The sequence below is a fragment of the Catharus ustulatus genome, chromosome 4 (genome assembly GCF_009819885.2).
Source record: "Catharus ustulatus isolate bCatUst1 chromosome 4, bCatUst1.pri.v2, whole genome shotgun sequence".
Taxonomy (NCBI): Eukaryota; Metazoa; Chordata; class Aves; order Passeriformes; family Turdidae; genus Catharus; species Catharus ustulatus.
This window is the reverse complement of record NC_046224.1, coordinates 45745053-45768798: the sequence shown is the minus strand read 5'-3', so window position 1 is coordinate 45768798 and position 23746 is coordinate 45745053. Positions and strand designations below refer to the sequence as shown.

General features: G+C 39.9%; 2 protein-coding genes across 2 annotated transcripts in view; both read left to right on the top strand.

Moving 5' to 3' along the window:
• The first annotated feature begins 1752 nt into the window (after positions 1–1752).
• On the top strand, positions 1753–5498 carry RPS16 (ribosomal protein S16). The gene is made up of 6 exons (XM_033058730.1): positions 1753–1856; positions 1934–1989; positions 2703–2804; positions 3491–3587; positions 5138–5185; positions 5304–5498. The coding sequence occupies exons 2-6, from the start codon at positions 1942–1944 to the stop codon at positions 5447–5449; spliced, it is 441 nt and encodes a 146-aa protein (XP_032914621.1). The 5' UTR covers positions 1753–1856; positions 1934–1941; the 3' UTR covers positions 5450–5498.
• A 4977-nt stretch (positions 5499–10475) lies between these two features.
• OTOGL (otogelin like) overlaps positions 10476–23746 on the top strand; it is a 93206-nt gene continuing 79935 nt past the window's right edge. The window contains exons 1-8 of the mRNA XM_033058455.1: positions 10476–10727; positions 11580–11619; positions 12720–12768; positions 14845–14902; positions 16578–16676; positions 17299–17453; positions 20097–20218; positions 21341–21546. Coding sequence (XP_032914346.1) covers positions 10649–10727; positions 11580–11619; positions 12720–12768; positions 14845–14902; positions 16578–16676; positions 17299–17453; positions 20097–20218; positions 21341–21546 — 808 coding nt within the window. The 5' untranslated portion in view covers positions 10476–10648. The remainder of the gene's footprint in view (positions 10728–11579; positions 11620–12719; positions 12769–14844; positions 14903–16577; positions 16677–17298; positions 17454–20096; positions 20219–21340; positions 21547–23746) is intronic.

The following is a 23746-nucleotide window of genomic DNA, read 5'->3' as shown; positions in this document are numbered from 1 at the left end:
TGTTCCAATTAACTCTTACAATGCTACAGCCTACAACCTCTTAGCCCTTATTCCTGTTTTTATACTAGAAAGCAAAGGGAATGAGCAGCACAAAGCCTTTATCTTCCAGGTAAACTTATCACTGTATGTTGGTTATTGTCTTCTTTTAGAAGAAGTAGAAGGCTAATGGAAGGCAGAAAGATACATGTATGTAGGCATATCCCTGGTTGTCATACAGGCTCTTCCAGGATGATTGTTTTCAGTTCCAGGAAGAGCATGTACCAGATGAACATCCAGATGAGGATGAATTTTAAAGAACCTAAGAAAGCATGCTCCCAAAAAGTAAATTTTATACATTTAAAAAGTACCTATTTAATGGTATATTTCATATTAAAACACGGGTCTTCAGTAGCAGACCTAAGATAATGCCCACATAGGAAATAGATTCAGAGTTGCTTTCTTTTTCTTTAAAAGTTCCCTGGACACCCAACAAAACTGAATTACTAATGCCTCACCTTTGGGTTGATCATAAGTCTTAGCTGAACCTTTTTCTCTAACTGGGTTAATTGGGTATTATGTTTTTTCTTTTTCACCTAAATAATGGTTTTGTAATGTCTTAATATTTCAGCTCCTGCAGCTGCTTTCATTGCGCAAGTTAAAGATCTCTCTTATGCTGAACCACCTATTTTCACCAAATATGTAAAACCTAAATTGTTTCTGGAATTTCCACTCATCTTCAAGAACTAGCTGAAACTGGTGAACAAGGTGACCATTCTCCTCCCTCCAATCGTAGGGAAAGACTGGATCATACACACATCTGACTGCATAAACACTGTTTCTTAGGAAACAGCCTTAGAAAAATAAATCACTTTTTGGATCACATGTTAAAGCTTTGTACAATTGAGGGTTTGAGATGTGCTAAATCTTACACGTTCTGCAAAGTGCTATTCACTTGAACAGAACTAATCACTCAAATTGCATAAAGCTCAGTTGTTGTTTAAATCCTCACATGACTGATGACTAATGTTCAGTATTTAAAATCCTGTCCAAAGACAAAGGAACTGATTGTTTCATTTGAGCAACCTTCTAATTCATCAGAGTAATTTATATCTCTATCATTTCAAATATCTAAGAAGCATGACCTCACTTCATCAACAGATTCTCCCTTTGTCCTTCTACAATATTTTGCATACTATATGATACTAACGCATTAGAAGTATTTTCAGTCTGACAGTTACTTAAATTCCATGCTTTATGACAGATACTAAACAAGAAAAAAACAGAGACAGAAGATAAATTTGATGGGGTTCCCTGAGTGCACTAAATCTAAAGAGAACTGAGTTGATCTTAAATATAAACATCACTGAGCATTTAAGTGGGTATAAGGTATTGCCTGAATGGGTCAGTGTACAGCGCTAGAATACAGGGTTTAATGCTTCATCTTCTCCATTTTACCAGAGTTCGATATTATAAATGCTATGGAGTTTGTACTGTTGCATCTCAAGGAGTTTCAAACAGCGACTGTAAGCATCATTTTGTTCTCTTTACAGCGGAAGCACACTTAGGTTCTGCTCTGCGTTTGAGAGCCAACGAAGTGCGCTGCGGTGTCGGCAGTGGAAGCAGCCCCAGGCAGGCCGCCCCGCTCTCCATCGCCGCCGAGGCCTTCCCGCAGCCGTGCCCGAGCTCGGGCGGGCTCTGCCCGGGGCGGGGCGGCCGGCGGGGCCCGCGCTGCCGCAAAGCGCGCCAGGCGGGCGGAGGCGGCCGTGCTGTCTGTCGCGCTGCCGGAAGCGGTGGCGTCGTGCTTTGCGGCGCGGCGCCCCTGATCCGAGGCCAGGAAGCCCCGTCCGGCCTTTTCGCGGAGCAGCCGCCGCCGCCAGGTGAGTGTCGGGGCGCTCCGGCCGCGCGCCCCGCGCCCCCGCCCGCCCGCGCTCACGCCGCTCCCTCTCTCTTGCAGGAACAGCCATGCCAGCAAAGGGCCCCCTGCAGAGCGTCCAGGTCTTCGGACGAAAGGTGAGTCGCGGGCATGGCGGCCTGCACCATCTGCTCCTCGCTGCCGGGCTGGGCCGCGTCTTTGGGCCGTTCGCGCTCGGGGTGTCTCGGCCGCGGCTCCTCGCCGGGGCCGTGCGGCGGGGCTGGGCCGCGGGAGGGCCGGCGGAGACAGTCTCGCCGGGCAGCCACGTGTCCCGCTCCGTGGCTGCTGAAGCACGCCGTGTGTCTGGGGCGCTGCGGAGCTGCGGGGACGGGTTTGCCCCCCTCGGGAGTGGGTCTGGGTGGCCTCTCACCAGAGTCTTCGGAAGCGGCCGCCGCTGTCGCCCCCAGTCGCTGCGGCCTGGCTCACCACGGCCGGCATCCGAAGGCCGCGTTGTGAGGTGGTGGTGGGAAGGTAAAATTCGCCGTGTTGGATGGAATGCAGCGTCTCGAGTAATTCACGATACCAGTCTTTTGTGAGAAAACGGGCTAAAAAACTACGGCATTGTAGAACGGAAGGGGTCTTTCCTTCGCATACAGCTAAATCTTGTAACTGTAAATCGAGCACTAGAACTTTCGTTAAAATTCTGTTTTAATACTGTGATTACACCTGGAAGTGTAGGGAGAGATACTGTTTCGTTTAGTGCATAGTGTTAGTCTGGGGCATAATATTGAGACTGCTCGACTGTTAAATTGAGGTTCTTGCTGCTTGTGCAAAAATTAAACACTGTGTTAATACACACTTGGATGTTTAGAAAACTGCAACGGCTGTTGCCCACTGCAAGAGAGGGAATGGCCTTATTAAAGTCAATGGAAGACCTCTGGAAATGATTGAACCCAGAACTCTGCAGTATAAAGTAAGTATTCACCCAGCCTTTGCCCTGTTTCCCCTTTTTACATGGAGACGAGTGGCTTGTCTTACTGCAAGTACCAAATTTTTGGTTGCTAACCTAAAATACAGATGCTGTTATGAAAATTCAGTAAACTGCACTACAGTGATGGGAGGTTTTGCTTATCAGGTTTCATTTAATGTGAAGTATTTTCTGAACTTCCTGTCCACTTTCTAAGCCCAGAAATGGGTGACTTAAAGCTCTCATTTTAAGAAGGTTATTTAGAACTTTATACGACAGCTGCTGAACGATGCTGACAGAATCTGAAACTGTCCAGATAACTCTAAAGTATAATAAATAGGGACGAAAACTACCTACAAATTATTTCAGGTCTTCAGTTTTAATGAACTTGGCTTATTTTTTGTATGAAATTATGGCATTCTAGTTAAACTGTTCTCTTGTTCTTAATTCCTATGAGCATGTGCTTTGCTATTAAGATATTTGAAGCTTAAGTAAGCCAAAGACTTCAGTAAATGTCGTATGACAGCACCAGTAGATGTCAAAGAACTGCAGGAGGTTTACTTGACCTGGGTGTGTGCTTTTGAAGTCAAGGCTCCATTGTTTTGAAAGATTCAATAACATCAGGTTTGGTAAAGCTACTACAGGCTCTGATCCTCATTACAAATGGGTTTTCTTTGTGTTTCTTTTCCTAGCTGCTTGAACCCGTCCTCCTCCTGGGGAAGGAACGGTTTGCTGGTGTTGACATCAGAGTCCGTGTGAAGGGTGGTGGCCACGTAGCACAAATCTATGGTAAGGTTTTAGGTGGGATTTCTGGTGTGGGCTGGAATGGGTAAAGCCACTGTGGTGAGTTGGCTGGATGCCCAGTGCCCACCAAGCTGCTGTATCACTCCTCTCATAATCTTTATGGGGAGGGGGATAAAATAAGGTGGAAAAACCTTGTGGGTCAAGATGAATGCAGATTGATAAAGCAAAAGCAAAGAAAATTAAAAGGCTTCCATCAGCAGGCGATGTTCAGCCACTTCCCAGAAGTGGGGCCTTAATACCTCTAGCAGTTACTCTTGCTCCGCTCTTACTGCCGAGCAGACATCCTCTGGTATGGAATATCCCCTCTGGTCAGTTTGGACGTCAGCTGTCCTGGCTGTGTTTCCTCCGAGATCTTGCCCACTCCCAGCCTAATGGTGATGGAGATGTAGTGTAGGCACAGCCTTGATGCTGTGCATGCACTGCTCATACAGTGCACAAACCAGATGGAGAGCTGTCATGAGAAAATCAGTCAGCCAGACCCAATGCAGCCATGTATTTAAGAGGCTTAAGTTTGGAATAGTGACTTGCCAAACTGTTCTTTCTCCACTGTGCAAATGTAGGTTTTCATAAGAGTGTATTGATAACATTTTATGTGCAAAACTGTAATAGAATTAAGCTGAGTGAAGCACCATGAAGTTTTGATGAAATGCGCGGGTACTACCTTTACATTGGGCAGTGACAGGTTAGTTCAAATGCAGCTGAGCACAAGGATATTAGGCGGGGTTTAGCCATAGAAATTATATCCTTAGTTGTATATTTCCATGTTGTTCAGAAACGTCTTTCTGAGCAAAGCTAGGCAGTTTTGCCCTTGCAGAGAAGGCTGGGAATATATTTGCATTAGCTGTTGGAATGAGTTAATCTTTACAAAAGATAGATTTGTTCTGCTCTTAATTTGAATGTAGTTAGTAAAGTGGAGCTGAAGCTGCATAAAAGGCAGAGGCTCAAACTCAATACCATTTGTATTTCAGCACATTCATATTTTCATCAAAATCCTGATGTTAATATTTTGACAGATGAGTGTAACAACATCCTGACAGTAACTCACATTTACTGCCATTACTGGTGTGAGTTCTGATTACTGTTGCTGTGCTAGTTTTTTTTGTATTGCCGTGTTCTAGCACTCAGACCATCCTTTTGTCCCTTTTGCCTTCTTGGTGTTTCAACACACAGTCAGTTTTATCTTCGTTGAAAAGTACAGACATTTCAGAGAACTGTGTTTCTAAAGATTTTGAAAGTTGACTGCTTATAGACAGAAGATGAACCTACACTGGTACTTGGGAGAGGGGATCAGACAGCCCTTGGCTAGCTGGCAGCTGTCAAATCGACAAATGGGCTGTGGGTGACCTTTTGTCGCAGGTTTCTTGAGGTTTGCCGAAGTAAGGGTCACGTGGAGCATGTGGGAGGGGATATTAAGGAGAGAAAGGACAATTTGGCAGTGAACAAAATAGCACACAATAGCACAGTGCACGTAACTGGCACTTTATGTTTAAATTTTAAATAGATTTCCTTACTGATCTTTTATCTTTTTTTAACAGCTATCCGTCAAGCTATTTCCAAAGCTTTGGTGGCTTACTATCAAAAATGTAAGTAACTTTGTTTTATTAGCTTTAAGTGAAAGATGGCTTTTGGTTGTTTTATTGCAAAAAGTATTAATATGGATTTGTTCCATGTGAAACCTCTTAAACTAATTTTTTTTAACAGATGTTGATGAAGCTTCCAAGAAAGAGATCAAGGATATTCTAATCCAGTATGATAGGACTCTGCTTGTTGCAGATCCTCGCCGTTGTGAATCCAAGAAATTTGGAGGACCTGGTGCTCGTGCACGCTACCAGAAGTCTTACCGTTAAAATTCATCTCTACTCATGTGGCAGTCAATAAACAGAATTTGATAATTTTCATGTTTCTAAATTGCCTTTTCTTGTGTGGGTGAATGAATTTTTTCACTGTGTTTTAAGACTGATACACAAAGAGATTTGTATTACAGTAGATGGCAGTTCTTTTTTTATCCTTTCATATTAATTCTGGATAGGTAAGATTTTAGGAGGAAAGAAAAGCTTTCTTGTGTTGAGGAATGTGTGGTTATCCAAACATAAAGAAGGCTCACATCCTGGATTTTGCAGGCACATGCAGCAACACAGTGCTTTATGGACAATTTCAGTCTTTACCTCTCTGGTAGTTAAAATCAACACCAAATTAATTAATGGGGGCAGTGGAGGGGAGGTGCGTTGAACTCTTGAACTACCAGATAATGCAGAGACAGAGTCCTGGACTAGTACATCTAAATGTAGGGAACTTTAAATACTTAAATAAAGTATTTTGTAAAAATAAATCAAGGATTTTGTGTTTTAAGATTAGGTCTGATTAATCCTTCAACCACATCTGAGGCAATTTGAAAGCCTTGGAGGAAGAAAAGGTGGAAAAAGTGAGTTGAAAAGTAATTTTCCAAAAATTTGGCCACAGGATGTGTGTATTAAATATGGGAGAAGTTTCAGTTTCTGTCCCTTTACCCAGGTACATAAAGTAAATTCTGAGTAAATGTGGGATGGGCCAGCAAGAGTCTTTCAAAGACTTACTCTGTCCTTTGGAAGAGATCAAGTAATGGAGTGGGGCTGTGGATGCAAGCTGATGCAACCAGTGCGAGTGCAGTCCTGAGCTGTGCTGTGTTTGTAAACCAGTTTGGAGTGGAACTGGAAGAAATACTAAGACACTGACAGCCCAGCTACTGCTGTATTGCTCTCCAAGCCTGGTGTTTTAATGTCTTTATGCTTGTATGGTAGTACTGGAATTGTCACAGGAGCACCTTGGTGCTCGAGGTTTTCGTTAGGCTTTCTTTTAGCACATTATTTGCTTAATGGGAGATGTTCTTCAGTATACTCAGCCAACACAAAGTTAAACCAGCTTCCCTTGTGTGTTGGGGAATTTGAACAAGTGGTAAAATCCACCCTTTAATAATAAACAGGTGCTTACAGCTTTTTATTAAAGTTAAGCGTTTGTCATGAGGTCTCTGCTTTTTCAGTGGAAGAGTATTAAAGGCATACTCACAGTTGCTCAAGAGTTAAATGTGTAGCAAACAAATTCCTACTAAAAAAGGAAGTCTGCATCCATCTCCCCATTTTAGCTGTCAGTTTCTGCCACGAAATAACTGCATTCCATGATTTGAATAGAAGTGAATGCTTGTATTCAAACCTCTCATGCTACTGTTGAAGCGAAGTGGACTGCTGTATGTTTTATCACCAATTTACATACCAGGATTATTTGGTTTTACACGAAGAAAATGGAGTGCTCCACCCCAGACTCCTGTCTTTGGCAGGATGTGTGGTCTGTTTTCCTCAGTCCCCCTTTCCTGCACTCCAAGCTCTTAGGCTGCTGAAAACTGCCCTGCTTAGCCTTTTGGCTTGGTTTTCCAAGGAAAAAATGCTATGCAGAGCTAACTTTGAGTTTGATCGCTTGAATTTCTATGAGTTTTGTGAAACTTCTGTCTTATGTTAATTAACTTCAGCTGAGAGAAAATAAAGTCTCTAGTTTGGCTGTTGGACTGAAAAGCAATGGCTCACTCCTTGCACTCATTGCATAGGAAATGCTTCCCGGCCTGCCAGTTGGCACATGCATATCCTAAGCTGTGTCCAGAACTGATTCTTGTCTGGCTGTTAGATCTGTGGGATGGAGGGGGAAAGAGACGATGCAAAGTTGTGATGGTGTGAAACTTAATGAGGCAGGATGGAATACCTGATGCCAGTAACCTTAGGGGGGGATTTCACAGTTACGAGGAAGCCTGATGGATGTTTTTCTGCTCACAGAACAGCTTGTAACAATTGGGGATTATTGTTTTGCTGTTCTTTTGTGGAAAGACTGAAAATAAAACTTGCATTGCTACTAATATATTCAGAGATTATATCTGCAGTCATTTCTTCAACCAGAAGACTCTTAACACAATAAAAATGCTTTCTGAACTGAACTCTGATCCTATAAAAATGCCCTATTAATCCTGCAGAGTGATGTCACTCCCACACACTTGCTTTCTAAATGAAAAATGTTTGTAGAATTGGGCTACTGGCTGCCTGGATGGCTGAAGATTTTTATTCTGAGAGGTTGCTTACTGATCACCCACTAGAGGGCTTAACTTCATTGGGAATCTGTAACCACTGTAAAATTTAAAGGTGTTTGTAAAAATATCTCCTTCCCTCATGTCCTGATTCTGCAGGGATGATAATCAAGCACTTGTCATTGAACATCCACTCTGGCCAGAGAAACACATCCTCAGAGAAATAGCAGTAGTTTGAGCTTCAAACCATTAGGAAGGGTCTTGAGCATCTGGGGAAATGGTTCTCAGAAAAGAGGAAAAACCTCTAACCTCGTATCATCCAGCTCTTTCATTAGTTTCACCAGTGCTAGTCCTCAGAAATATCATCTGTGCACAACAAAAATGCAGCCTCACTTGAATTCTTCATTGAAAATGCCATGTTTTGTTAACAATGACGGTGGACCCACTTTCAAACCAGGGTAAGCATGCCCATGCACGGAAGGCAGTTATTTCCTCATCCATTGTTTATAATCCTGATGAACATTGTGACCTGTATATAAATTCAAGTCTTCTCAAACATTATGTTGGAAAATTTGGAGAAAAATTTGTTTTGACTTCAACGTACAAATATATTACCACTGAAATGTTTAAATTTTATTTTTGAAGAAAAAGTCTGTAACTTAAAAATGTAACACTGGCATTTTTAAAGTGTGGACAAGTGTGTTCTGTATTGCACTTGTTTTCTTACAAAAGCAATTATTTTTCTAGCGCATGTTTTGCAGAGGTGCCAGTCTGGGAGTATTTTAACACTTATGTAGATAATATGTGTTGTTGCCTTGATATAATTTTATTTAATTTTTTGAAAATCTCTTTGTCAATATAGACCTCTGAGTTCCAACTCAGAGTACTTGGCTGAACAATTCTTTTTCCTTAGCTGACATCCTTAATCCGCTTGTGACTTTGCTATTTCCTACCTTGCCTTGGGCTGAGATGTCTAAACTTTATGAAACCTGTTACAAAGTTCCTTTGCAGCTAATAAGACTTGGCCTATTTTTAAATAATAGAAGTTAAACAACTGTGAAATACTACATATACCAACCTTGTTATAGAAAAATGATTTTTAAAGTGCCCCAAACCAAACAAAACCCACAAAAAAGCTATTTTGGATAGTTTTTGGGGTTTTTTTTTTACTGTTAAAGCAAAAGAGTACATTTCTATTAATATTACATTAATTTATTTGTTCAACTACATATGAAACATGGTAAGAAATACAGTCTTGATAAAGGGAGGAATCCCTGATCAGATTTCTCAAAGGAGCTTGAGTTTCCAACAGTTTCTAAACCAGACTTATCTGGACAGTAAGGTAACAGAGAGATAGTGGTGGAATTTGGAAGAAGTAATTCTTGGTTTCATCTCATCTTGAGAGCAGTCTTGAGAGTAGGTTTATGAGATGGTGAAAGTCCATTTTCCGTAAGTTCTCACATAAGAGTTAAAAGTCTGTGAGTGACTATATCAATGTGTCCTTATGGCCTTGGAATTCACTTTTTTTGCTTCTGCTTGTGGTGTGGAGTGGTTTTGGATCGCATACTGCAGGTGCAACTGAGCCGAAGGATGCAGTCCAGCTGCAAACAGCCAATCCATGGGAACAATCCATAGCAAGTCAGAAGTAAAAGCAAAGGAAAAAACTGTCTTAAAATGCAACTGCGGGGATGTCAACTTCTTAGATTCAACAGTATTAAAAATAGTTTTTAAATGCTCCACACAGAGTGTAGTGTTACACGTCAGTTTGCAGTAAGTACCCTTGTGCCATCAGTGATCCCAAACCTTCACCAGTGCTGTTGGCTGTTGTGTGGACTCAGGGTTTTGTCCTTGTCCATGCTTGGAGAGGCTGAGTTCTCATTTGCTTTCTCTTGCCCATCTGGGGAGCAGGAAAGAGAAAGGGCTGGAACAAAGCACGGTAGAACTGTTTGACCCAAGAGAGGCCATAATTTCTAAATTTTGTTTGGGTCGAAACACATCATCTGTAGCATGCTCTGAGGTTATCACAAAGCACCTCCTAGGAAGAATGGAGGGTAGACAAAAGATAGGCTTTGCAAAATAAAATGAGCAGCAGCATTTTCAAGTAGCATTATATGTGTCTTTAAAGCTGTCCTTTTTGATGATTCTGTTTACTTTATAGTAAAGCAGATAAGAAACTTTTATTTTAAAACATAACAATTTTAAATTTTGGTCAAATTATGTGGTTTTTTTTTATTTTAATGAAAATTAGAAAAGGAAGCCTTTGGCCCTGTTACTTCTTTCTCATTTTTCTTAATCTGAAGTTTTCATAACATGATTTATTAAAACCAAAATACAATTATCCTCCGAAAAGCCTTCTTTTGTGCGACAGACAAACTATACCCAGAAAGGCACCCAGAATATTCTTTAAAAGCCAGATATATTATTTAATAGAAGTTAATCTCTCTCCTTTCAGGACAGAGAAAAAGCATTAATATGTTAATATGTAAAGCCATGTAGTTGTAATTTATACAGTGGTATTGTTTCAGGGTTTTGCAAAAATATTTTGCCATACTAAGGAGTAGAGAATAGCCCTCAGCTCAAGCCTCAATGCACACAAAGGTGTGTGACGACAGAAGGATCTCTCAAACCACCATGACATGGCAGCATTTCTGTCATTGTCTGCTATGTTATAAAGGGCCGATTCAATTCAACAGGGGAGTAATACTCGCAGGTCTGGTGGAAGTGTAACTAATACAGACTGTGCTGAGGAGCTCCCATGCATTGCTAATGAGAGACATGCAGCCAGGAAGGTGTACGCAACACCCGCAAAGCTCCTGAAGCTGCATGTAGCTACAAGCTTGATGTCTCCTGCTCTTTTCCTCTTTTGCATTGCATTATTTTAAGTGATGAGTCCAATTATCTGACCTGTAAAGAATTTAAACACACCGTAGAAATACATAGTTGTAAGATGCCATATAATCAAAGCCATTAATTTGGATAATTTCCCTTTTTATAGCATACTGAAATGAACATTGTAGGAAAGCTCAGTTTAATGATACCATGGAGTATATTCTTGCTTCATTCACTGCTGTCCACTTTTCAAGGTAAGAAATTGATTCCATTTTTTGTAGTAGTATTAATTTTTATAAATATTTTTCTAAATATTTTAATGTTATAGCTAGTTTTTTTTCTATCATTATGTTTTCTGACCTTGATGGAATTTGTAAATGCAATTTAAATAGAAACTAATATAAATTTTTTTTGCCTTTCCTGCTGTTATTGTCACATGAGTAGCATTTAATAATTTTCAATGAGGTAAGATTTTGTTTGAACAGACTGCACTTGCAGTTTGTTTAAACATTTTGGATTTCTAGGGTAAAGAATTGCTCTTCTAGTTAAAGAAATTATCTTATTTTCTATGTAATGCAACTGGATCTTATAGATAATTTCCTTGCTACAATTATAAAGATTTCTAATGTAATACAAAAAGTTTTTCTGTGGTTTTGTTTATTTGCTGACTTCTTTTAAGAATGGACTAATTTAAAATTATTTACAATTGAGTCTTACAAGCAACAGTCAGAAAAGTATTATAACCGTGGCGGTTTGATTCTGGAAAGCTCTGAGTATCTGTTCTCTTTTACCTGTTTACCTGTTCTATTATTTTGTTCTGAGCCTCTAAAGAACTATGAACTCTTTTCACTTCTTCATGGTAGCGTGTATCAGAACTACAACCATGAAAACCTGCATGTGCAGACTGTGTGAGAGAATCAATTTCTTAGGAAGGAGTGCCTATGGTGCTGCATTCCTTGGATACAGAGTTTGTACAAAGGTGCCCTGGAAAACTCAGGATTGTTCGACCCTAAAATTCAATAATGTTTTAAACTTGACATTGCTTGCCAAGGGCAAAGTGGTGCTGTAGAAAAAAAAGTTTAACTTCATGACTTTTTAATTTACAGGATCTTATTGCAAACTTCCTCTTTTGAGAAGAACTTTGAGGTAAGTTTTTATACCTTATTTGTCAAGTGCTACAAACGGCACAAGATCAAATAAGTGCAATGCAGTGCAGGTTAGAAAGTAAAATATAGCCTTGAATTAAATGTATAAAATGTCATCTACATGTAGATTGGATGTAGAACACACTTTCAGAATGTTTACAACTCTTTTCCAAGTATTTACGTAATGGACGTGGGTTCTCTGTTTGAAAAATGGAGGTCCTTATGAAAAATGATACTTCTATGGTCTCGAGAAAGCTTAGAGGAATAATGGAATGAAAACAGCATGAGATCATGATTTCATGACTGGAAAAATACATTAAATGAGTATCCATCTACAGTTTTAACTGCATGATAAAATCCTAGCTGCTATTTGAAGCACAGAGAAGTAAGTGCTATACAGCCTTAAAATAAACATTTTCAAAACAAATTTTCACATAGAAGCTGAAATCCAAACAAAACCCAAACTAGGCAATGTTCCTGATCCCATTGAATTAAATGGGATCTATGCCATCAATTTCAATGGAAGCATCAAGCTGGATGTAGCTTTGTGTGTCTTATGACTTCTAATACATCTAGCGGTCACAGAGGCATGTCAAATAACATGCCATCATAGAGTGTTGATAGAATTTGGTGTATTTTATAGTTTGATGCCCTTGTTTCTAAACTTAATCACAAATTAAAGTTGGCTCCAGCTGGAGAGTCATCTCTTGCTATCAAAAGTACCATCAGAATACATTCAAGCAACACTCTGGGGAACTTGTAGCCACTGACAGGCAGCATGAAGTAAATATGAAGCTGGTTTACAATTTTGTATCCTGTTGTGCGAGCCTGTTTTGCCTTTTTATGTCTCCCAAAAGCTTCAGGTACCTCCCTGTCCAAGCAGAGACTGGAGTGCTGCCCAATTCTGTAAAATGAGACACTGGCAAAAAAGAAAAAAAAAGGAAAAAAGAAAAAAGAATCACCTTTTTAAATGTTAACCCAAGAAAGACCTCTTTGATAAAGTGATGGTAATCAGAGAGAAACACTTCTCTCTGGGGACATGCTTATTCAGGTTGCTTCAGGGACCTTTGATAATACAACATCCTTTTTGTTTTCTTCCAGAAATGACTCTAATGCAACTCGACAGAAAAGAGATCTTGTAACAGTCGAGGTAGGTTATACCTCCAAAAGCAGGTGGGTGGGGAAACCCTCCTCCCTTTTTTCCTCTGGGCCTTTGCCATCCTTACAAATGACCCTTTGTGGGGAGATAGGCTACTGTAACAGGAGGACAGTGAGGAGGAGCAGCTACTCCCCACTTGCTCGCCCCGCCTGAGCCATGGCCTAATGCCTTCATTCTCCCCCAGCAAAGCAACCAGTGGGCGACCTACCCTGCCGAACTGACTGACACACACCGTAGGAAATCAACCTGGGGCGTCCCTGTCTTTTGTGAGGGTGAACAGAACCTGGAAAGCCGTTTGTGTTTGTGAGAGGCACAATGGCAGCGCCACTGGCAAGGCTCCCTCATGGACATGGTGCCCTGGCGGCTCTGGCCCTGCCCTGGTTCCCATTGCCCTGGCCCCACGCTGCCTCAGTGCTGCATCCCAGCAATGTTGTGCTGAAATTCAATCCTAAATGGAGGAATCCTGTTCTCCCACTTGTACACACTTGGGCTATGGAGCCCAGCCAAGGGTTGTAACCCCTTTGAAGGGGTAGGCAGGAAGCCAGAGGCGGTCCCACCTCAGGGTGTTTCAGGGAGCCTGCAGCGGAACCAGGGGTGATTCTCTCCAAGACCCTTTGACATCTGTGTGCCAAACTGGTGTGAAACTCTACACTGAGGGTAATCAGGCTCCTGGGAGAAGCAGGGCTAGAGGTGTCTTTTGAGGGCCCTCAGCAGGGAAGCGCTGTTGCACAAAGGATGCTCCACGAAACGATGCAAAGGCCAAAGGCAGCTTTTCTCAGGTAGACGGCTTGGAGTTACTATCAGGAAAAGTGGAAATGGGTCTTGTTGTGCAGGGAGGGAATGGACCCTCTGCAGTTAGCAATGGACCATGGGCACCAGGAACAATTTTGGTGCAGGGGGCCTTCCAGGTCGTGACTCAATGAAACCTATTTCAGGTTGATTTTAAACAGATTGTTCTGCTTGGAAGCATCCCAAAATATATTTCCATTTGGGAAAGGAAACTGTAAGAGGCATTGGCAAGACTAACCCTAAAATGTTCCTTGCCTAGTGTTGTGAACTTGAGAACATCAGCTCAAACTTGAGATGTGGAGAATGAGTAGAGTCAGAAGGGAAGAAATTAGCTTAGAAGCAAAGTCTAAAAAGTTTCTTCACTTAGTTGTACAGTTGAAGGGTGGCACTTAAGTGTGTGGGGACTGCAGAGAGGTACCTGTTTTTTCATGGAATGCTGGATAAGAAATAAATAGAAACAGAGGAAAGAACAGCTATTTAGGCAAAAAGAGCCAGATTTATAAAGGAAGGGATTTAAACTGGCCATGAATAAATATAAGTGGGAAATATTTAAGTACTCAGCACTTCATCCTGATAAACTTTCCAATGAGACTGGTAGAGTCAAAAGCCCCAGAGTATGTTCAGTCTGGAATGACATCAGTTCTTGGAAGTGAAAATGTGATGCAGCAAGCTGCATTATCAGAGTGCCAGATGCTGGGCTTCCTTATGGTGTGAAGCTCCCTGTTCCTACATAGGAAACAGGTCAGGCAGATCTGCTTTCTCTTTTGTTTGGGATGAACCAAAATACAATTCTGAAGAATGTCAAGGAAAACACAAAATCCACTGCAGCTAGACTGGCCATAGTGGGATGATTGAGGTGCAGTATAGAGCACAAGTCGGGGGAGTGGAAGCAATAGAGGGAACTCTTCAATTATGGGCATTTGAGCGAAGGGAAGAAGGCAGATTGCACTCTCTCCCCTTAATTTTCCTTCCAAATTGTAAACGCAAAATTTCCCTCTGTGATTCAATGGAACTGGAGGGCATGGATGAGAAGCCAGTAGTGATCTTACATAGCTGCTTTATCTTTCCCCAGTCTCCTCTAAAGCCACTGTACTTCTCCTTCCCAGGCTGCCAATCCCTCCAGCAGCACCCATGACTGTGCTATGTGCTGGCTGAGATGCAAATAGGCCTTCTGTATTAACAGTCTGAACCCAGTGTTTGAGTGCAAGGGCTCAGGCTTTTATCAATTAATTTATAAATCACAAACACCCTGATTTTGCTTTTATGTTTCTCTGACAGGTTCAAGCTGCCTCTCGGTTGCACCATCATGGGCCCCTGACGCGGAGTCCACCAGGAGGTCAGTGCTGTGCTCCTCACCTGCAGGAGGAGAGAGCCCTGAAAATGCTGCCTTCCTCTCCTGAGTTACCATGGGCTGTGGAAGCCCTCTTCTTCATGCCCTGACAAAACTCTGTCCTGTCTCATTTTCTCATTTTATCCATGTTAAATATAGAACAAAAACCTGTTAGAATTGTGCTTTCAAGGCAAGGTCTTACAGCCAAATCTAAACAGCCAATAAACTCTTGAGAGTTTAGGGTTTTTTTAAAGTTTAATTCTATTACAATTTTTCATTTCTGCCACTTTTCTTCTGGCCTTGTCAGAGGATGTAAGTATGTCAGAGAGGCTTATAACTGGTTGTGCAAAGGGAAAGGAGTACTCAGGCAATGAACATGAAGCTCCCTCTGTAGGGATTTAAGCATTGGACAAACATGTAAAGCAGGCTCAAGTTACAGAAATTGTTTTACAGAAAAGTTCACTGTATGGAACTTCAGTTGGAATTTTGGTATCCTTGGAAAATGCCTGGGCAGACACCATCTTTTGCATTTTTCAATGTAAATGAATAGATCTAATTTTACAACTCAAAATTCTAAAAACAGCAAAAGATTTTCCCATTAGTGCTGTTATAGAAACAATAGTTTTTGCTTTGCTGGTATTTTCAGAGTATCTATGTATATTTGGAAAGCAGTTCTTAAATGGAAAAATAATTCAAAGCTAAGCATGGAAAGGAATTTTCCCAATGACAGATGATATTCCTAACCACTGGTAGCTTCTGTGTACCTTTATTGTAAAGGTCCCATTTCTTTTCCCATTCAATGTCACTAGCAGCTTCTCTGTGCCTCATTGGGAGTGGAAGGCCTGTTTATTTTACTTACTTCCTGCCTTTTAAAATGCTATTTTAATCTCCAACGTTGGAAGATTTTGTATGGATGTAGAGTTTTAATCCTGCTCCAAGAAGGCAAGTAACTATTTGCAAAAATTGGTGAAGTTTTGGCTTGGGACTAGCTTTCTCCTTCACTTTTGGGGAGTGATGATTTAGACTCACCTCAATGAGTGATTAGTAAATGACAAGGAGGTCTTTACTTTCAAACAGACTATAAAGCCATTTAATATAACTGCTTTTGGAAAAAAATTACTAATTATAAAACAAGCCATTCCCATGGAATCTAAAGTCTCTGACTCCAGTCACCTCTGAATCAGAAAACCTTTTAGCTGACTTTTTGTTAGTGTGTGAGGAAGGTTGTTTTTGACTCTCTAAAATATATATTCTGGCCTCTTCATAAACTGAATGCACATTTTGCAGTAGTGTTTAGGAGGGAGAAGCTGAATATATGTATAAATTATGCTGAATTTAGTGAGTTAGAATGATCTGTGTCCTGTGTATTTTGAGATCAGCAGGACTGGGATTTGATTGCTTTACATGGGAACTTGACCTTTTGTTTGCTTGGAGGAGGCTGACCTTTTGCTCCTTTGTTAGTTTATAAATCTCAAACCAAACGAGAACCTTGCTTCTCTTTTAACCAAGGAACACGAAGGATAAAATTAAGTATATGTTAAAAAAATGGAGATAGTTATTGGTTAATTTTCTCAGCTAATATAGTGGCTCATGATTTAACAATAAAAAGATTTAACTGGGATCTCTCAACCAGTTTGCAAAATACTCATATCTATTAAAAGACTGGAATGCTTGCTTGCAGGTTCATGTCCTCAGGAGTGCCTTAATGGAGCAGTCTGCACAGAGGCAGGTGACTGTGACTGTCAGTTATTTCAGGCTCAAGGAAGCAGGTGCCAAATTGGTAAGTTTTTTGGGCCAAAATAGTGTAGTGTCAGCCTTCAGGGAGATTTAGGATACAGATTTTGAAAAATATTGCTGCTACCAGCATATTTGTGATTATTCTGTAGCAGGACTCTCATTTGGCCAGTAGCTAGGAGGATTAAAAATATATACAGTAGAAAGCAACATCAGAAATGCCTACATATTAGCACTTGGGCTGTAGTGGTATATAGATACCATAACAGGTAGACCATTGTCTAGTACATCCGTGCCAAACAGCTTTTTTTAAAGTTAGCTGAATAACCAAAACTCCACTGCATTTCTTTTAACAAGCAGTGGCTTACTGCAAATTAAATTACCCACTATTTAAATACACTAGTTTCTGGAATCTGCTGTGTGTAGGGATCAAACAAGAATTGTCTTACAGGGTGTGCAGAATATCTAAATCCCTTGCCTCTACTTGTAATTAAATTATCCACTGAAGCAAATGCAAAACTTAATGATGATTGCACATGACTAAAACGGCAGACTTAAGACTAAAAAAGAGTGCTGATTTTATTTAAAGTTGAAGACATAAGTTTATCTTTTATACTTGCTAATTTTTGATGACCACACTTCTTGTAAACTCAATATGTTCTCTCTAGTACCTAACACTGGTAAGGACCGAGATGGAATTTGCAAATCGTGGGGACAATACAATTTTGAAACATTTGATGGCATCTACTACTACTTCCCAGGAAATTGCTCCTATATATTTGCAAAAGACTGCAGTACTCTGGAACCCCAGTACACTGTTTGGGTAAGTATGTAAACATACATTAGAAATAAGTATGCAAGTAAATATAAAAATAAATAGGTAGGTAAAATAAGTAGAGAGACTAGAAATATACCAAACTGGGCATTAATTACTTAAATATAAAACTGTGGAAATATGGAAAATTTCTGGCAGTAACTACCTACGTGTAGTAACTCAAAAATACTGATGAAATTGTAATCAAAAGAGTCAGTATATTAAAAATAGTATTTCTTACTCCTCCGATCCTTAATGGATTTCTGCTCTCTCCCTTGTGGGAGCAAAAATGGGTCTTAAATCAGACCCCAGAAACTTCAATAAACTTCAGCTATCAGGTTGTAAAACAATATTGAGTTGCTGAGTAAAGTGCAAACAGCTATCACTTGCCTAACAGTGAGGAACACAAATGTGCTAGGCCCTAATTCACAGATATTGGCACACTCTGAGGATCTGCCTCCCTGGCCAATGGGATTTGCTCCCCATTCCTCTAGGGATTTGCATTCTAATTTTGGATTACCTCTACGTCATGCAGAGAAGATTAACAGCTCAAAAGCTTTCATCTTGACCTATGTATGGAAGGCACTCTTTTTAGTAATTTCTTCAAATTGCTAAATATCCATGGTTAATGACTGTGGCTAAGGGATAGTTCAAACTATACTGTCTTTGAAGAGAGATGCCCTATTTGTCAGGCTCGTGGTTACTGTGGGGAGAGGATACAAGATCATTATATTATCTAATTCACAGTGGTTGGGATTTGGTGCTGATTGGCAGGAAAGAAGGGCCAAGAGAGGTGCTCATTCTGAGCCCATGTGCGTACAGTGATCATAGGCATGAGGGCAGGTCTAGATGCTTATTTCTGCTCTGAGGACTCTTTTTCATTTATAAACAGGTGACCTTCCCTCAGATAACAGCACTTAGTGAAGATAAATTTACCATTAAAACTGCAGTTTCTACCTACTCAAGTTACAGGGAGACACTGTTACACCCGCCTTTCACAATTTCATTTTAATTATTTGGATTCTATATGCAGCTGGGACCTATTAAAGGTTTTCAGAAAGTGCTGTAGCAAAGTCCAAGATTATATTAAAATCTGGAATCAATATGTCAGTGGATTCCAGTGGCTCTGGAAAGAGAGAAGGTTCTATTCAATTGCTGGAACAAAATGACATGTTTTACTGAAAACTGAAAATGTTTACTCAGCAAAGTCATAAGTAATGTGAGACTGTAGACAAACTGGGCAATGGAGAGACAAAAAACCCTTGCCAAATCCTAACATTATGGTCCTTCTGGCTTTAATAATCCACCCCTCAAGAGGAGAAGAACACATAAGAATTATTTTGATTTTCCTTTATTGTGTTTCTGTCTTGGGACAGGTTTACGTAGAAACCATCTGCCAGGACTAATAACTTTTATCTTGCCTTTAATTATAATTATCTTTATGTATTTAAAAACTCCTAATGCTTTTCCTGGTCTAGTTTATTTTACCCAGAGAAACAGTAACTGGTTTTTGTTTCCAGATTTGGTGTCAGTCAAGCAAGATTATTAAAATATTCATGAGTAGTGTATGCCTTTACTCACAGATATTTTCTTCAAAAGAGTTACATTTACAGCCTCCCTCACTATGTTGGTAAAATGTTCCCAATTACAAGTTTATTTAGCTTCACAGCACTGTCAAGTAATCTGGTAATGAAATTCCCGTCCTTCTCAGAGAATGACACACACAGTAAAGTAAGTCATATTTGAGCCATCTAAACTCTGTCTATATTTTAATCTCGGTAATGATAGGCATCTAAGATTCCCCTCTCTCTTCAGTGGTGTCTAAAACATGTTCATAGGCTTTTGAAACACTATAGGACATTCTACAGGTTTGGGTGGTTCATTCCCACTGAGATTAATGAAAACTGTAAGTTTTGCTCAAGCACAAACCCACATTTTTAAGTCCTGAAAGTACTGTATTCAAGCAAAATAAATTGATATGCAACTAAACCAATGCCCAGACACATATGTATAATGGAGAGAAGCACACTTCAGAAAATCTACCCTTCTCCATTAGCAGAGCTACATAGCCAGTGCATGGATTTTAACAGATCCATGTAATTTAGATGCCTGCTGTGATTTGTGGGAGCACTTCAAAATCTCAAAAAATCCTGAGTGGTTCAGGAAGGCATGCTGTAGTTTCAGCTGGTACCAGTCTCAGCTGGCAGGGAGAGTGCTGCTATTACAGTGAGGTTCCCTATTAGTTCCTAATCCTGTTTTATAGATCTGATCTCTACAAACAGAGAAATAGGGGTGTTTCTTCAGTGCAAGTAACAAGGTCTTACTTTGGCCTCTATGAGCTAGCTCACTACAGTCTCTCTGAAGTTTGTCAGTATAAGACACGTGACTCTTTCATCCAGTATTTAGGCCCCTGGCCTGTGATACTATGCACTATTAAACAGTTCCTGTATTTTTTGTAGTACTTGTAGTGTGTACTTTGAGTTTTGCATTCTTGGTATTTATTTGTAAATATTCTAGGTACTAGTTTGTAAAACCCTTTCACTAATTAGAGCATAGATACGTAAAATATCATATATGAATTTAATAAAAATGGTGCAGAATTAGTGAGGACAAGCATTTATTCTTATTGTGTGTCTATTTTTTCCCTCAAAGGTTCATAACAGTCCTCACTGTTATGGTTCAGTATATACTTGTCATAGGTCCATCAGCTTATTTTTTTCAAACCAAGAAGAAATAATTATTTCAGGACATGAAGTAAGAAAAAATAGAATCAGGTAAGTGTTCTATTGGTGAGTTTTAATTCTTTATTGCAAGAAGATAATTTGGAAACTGATGCTTCTTACACAATCCAGATAAATTAATTTCATCTAATTTGATCTGTACCTTTACTGATCTCTTGCTGTTCGGTATTGGGGCTGATAGTGCTCTAGTGTGAGCAGCTGTAACAGTACTGATGTAATACCTGAGTGAGGGTAGAATACACTCCCTGCATTTACTGTGTTCAACTTTCCAGCTGTAACCTAACAACTATTCATTCCTTCTTTTTACAGACAAAGTCTGTGTCAGGCAGTCCCAACTAGTCCCTGGTGCATCCTGATAGCATTTTGAACAAGGCAGTCATTATTTATTCTTGGTAGCTATAGCTGATATAAGACATGATCTTCTTCTGGATGATCTTGAATTGGGTAAAACAAGCTCTTAAGCCTCTTTGGGGTAAAAACTCCACAAAATATCTCTGAGGTATATCAAACCTCCAAATCTGTCTTTGTGTAAGCAAATAGATGTGCCCAAGGCTATTATAAATATATATTTACTGATATATTCTAGTGGCCAAAGTTTTGCCATCCCCTTTGTAGCACCTTTAGTATCTCAGAATGGTAGCTACAGTGATACTGCTCAATCCAACAGAAGCAGCTTTGGAAGACAAGGATTAGATCTGTGTTTATTACTGTCCAGTGGTCTTTCACTAAAGGAGGAAGAGTTACAACTTTTTTTCAGTGGTGTTTTCTGTACTAAAAGTTCCTCCATTTGCAGATGTGGAACCCAGGGATGACCCAGTGCCCTGGTGGTCATAGCACCATATAGGTCCTTGCCCAATGCAGCATGCTTGTGAACTCAAGTATTGCTCACTGTGGTGTGCCAGGCTTTGAAAGTAAAGATGCAAGCCTGTAATTGGTTCAACTGATAGGTGTATGCAACAGAAAGCACTCATTTTTGATGGTTGATATAGAGAAGTAAACATAAGATAGTAAAAACATGATGAAGAATTGAATGGAGTGACTGTGTACACCTGGGAAAAAGTGTTTGTTGATTTAGGAGGTGATGTTTTATGTGGTATTTTTCTAGCATGAACATCATCTCATCTGAGATATTTGATGTAGACTATATTTTTCCAGATTAATATTGCCTCAGACAGTTGGAAATGCTTTCATTGAGAGACTGGCTGATTATATTCTGGTGAAGACTACCTTTGGTTTTTCTCTTGCTTGGGATGGAAACTCTGGTATTTATATTAAGCTGACAGAAGATCATAAGGGAAAACCTTGTGGGCTTTGTGGAAATTTTAATGGGAATAAATACGATGACCTGATACTTCAAAATAGTAAGTAAATAGCTTACCTTTGTGTGAACAGTTTCCGTGTTCACTTTAAATACTATGCTGTATAAATATAATGCTGTAAAAAGGCAGTCTTGTTTCAGTCATTTCAATAAAATAGTATATCTGCTCTACTTTTACTTCTCATCATTAAAGATGCAAAGGGAAAAGGTCTTAGTTAAAGAAAGTATTTATTTGTACATTTAAACCTTTTGCTCAGCAAAGCACTAGGGGTATGTTTATTCTAGCTGATGAAAATGCCTTCGTACAATAAATGCATAAACAAATGTTTATGGTTTTATCTGTGTTTAAAGACGGAGGGAAGAGCACCATCTCGAGTCATTCTTTTATAGCAGCATCATAAAAATCCTGTTTCCTGGGAGTTCCTTGTATCTCCTTGTTGGTATGGTGGAGTACAGGCCTCTGACTACACTCTAAGAGGAGAAGCTTCTTTGTGCTATGTCTCAGTCAGAGATGACTTTTTAAACTTGTAGTCTGTAGCCTTGGTAGGGAATACTCCATGGGGAAATTTGTTGTGCTTGCAACTAACATGAAAAGAAAAGGAACATGAACAAGCTTGAAAATATGGGGGTTTTTATCACTCTCTTATGCAAACAAATCTTACTGTTCCCATTAACTGCTGAGAGAATCTAGTCCCATGGTTCTGCATGTTCTTAAGTCACAAAAGGTGTCCCATAGTAACTTGTTTCCTTGTTTTTTATGGTTGGTTGTGGAATTTTTAAACTTTCTTAGGGGAGGAATGTTCTCTGTACCTATCTTTGCAGAGGCTTTAAAAATCTGCCTGAGTATAAATTTTTCATACTTTTTCTGCCATGAGAACAGTAAGTTTTGTGCAGTAACTTCGGCACACCAGAGTACAGTATATTTAATAACCAGTTTAGTCTACTGATGTGGAATAATAGAGAAAAATAATATTTGGACGAAATAATGAATCACAGTATATTCACGATTATAAGTGCACCATTTTGACTAAAATTTTGGTCCAAACCCAAAGTGCGGCTTATAATCAGATGCAGCTTATATATGGACAAAGAACAAAAAGTTGCTGTTTTAGTTTGGAGGACAGGTGTCTGCTGAGAAACGCAGGAACTTCTCTTTGAAATGGAGAATGTAAACCCCCTCCCTGCAAATTATTATTATTTTGAAATCAAGGGATTTTCAGGCAAAAATATGGGAATTAGGAATAACAGTTCTTTACTAGGGAAATTAAAATAGAAATACAGTACTACAAAGAAACAAAACTCCAAACCCTGACAAAGTCAGAGTACAGCCTGACACCCCGTCAGGCAGGGTGTTGGCAGCAGTCCCATTAAATGGTGGCTGCATCCTCCTGCAGTGACAGATGTGATTCAGTTGAAGCAGTGCTCCTGTAGAAGGTGCAGTTTCCCTCCACAGGTCCAGTGGTGATGTGGAGAAATCCGGTTTTCCTCTGGAGTCCAGTGGAGAAAGGGGCTCCCTTAGTGTCCCAAAACCTCTGGTTATATCTTGGTAAGAAATGTTGGGCTCTTCCCCCTGGCTGGAGCAACTTCCAATGGGATGCAGTAATTTTATCAGTCACACAGTGGGACTCAATGGGCCATTAGCAGACAATGACTCGCTGGAGGAAGGATGGGTTGTGAAAAGATAAAGAACAATGCCCCGCCTGGTTTCAATGGATGTCCCATTAGCAGAATATCTGCCATTGAGATAAGGATCACTGCCCCCACCCTCAACAGATGGTGATAGAATAGATACCTTTTATCACACTCTGTATTGTAACGTGCGGCTTATAATCAGGTGTGGCTTATGTATGGACAAAGAATGAAAAGTTGCCGACACCTGGAAGTGCGGCTTATAGTCAGTGCGGCTTATAATTGGAAAATTACTGTAATGTGATTTTTAAAAATCACTAATTTCAGTATTTTTAGCTGTTTTATCTGTTATGAAAGATTTTCAGCTCATATCTGTCTTTATTTTGGAGCTAAATTTTTTCAGCATGATCATTTCATCTGGCATTTTTCTTTATCAGATATGATAGCTTTATTGCAGTGTACAACTGAGAGCCAAATGAATCACTTAAATCTTAAACTAGTTGTATAACATGGTACCTTGACTCTGTAAATACAAAACATTAAATTCTGAGATCTTCACAAGAATAGATTGCTAATTCTGATCCCTTCAAAACTGCAACATTTTTCTAAGAATT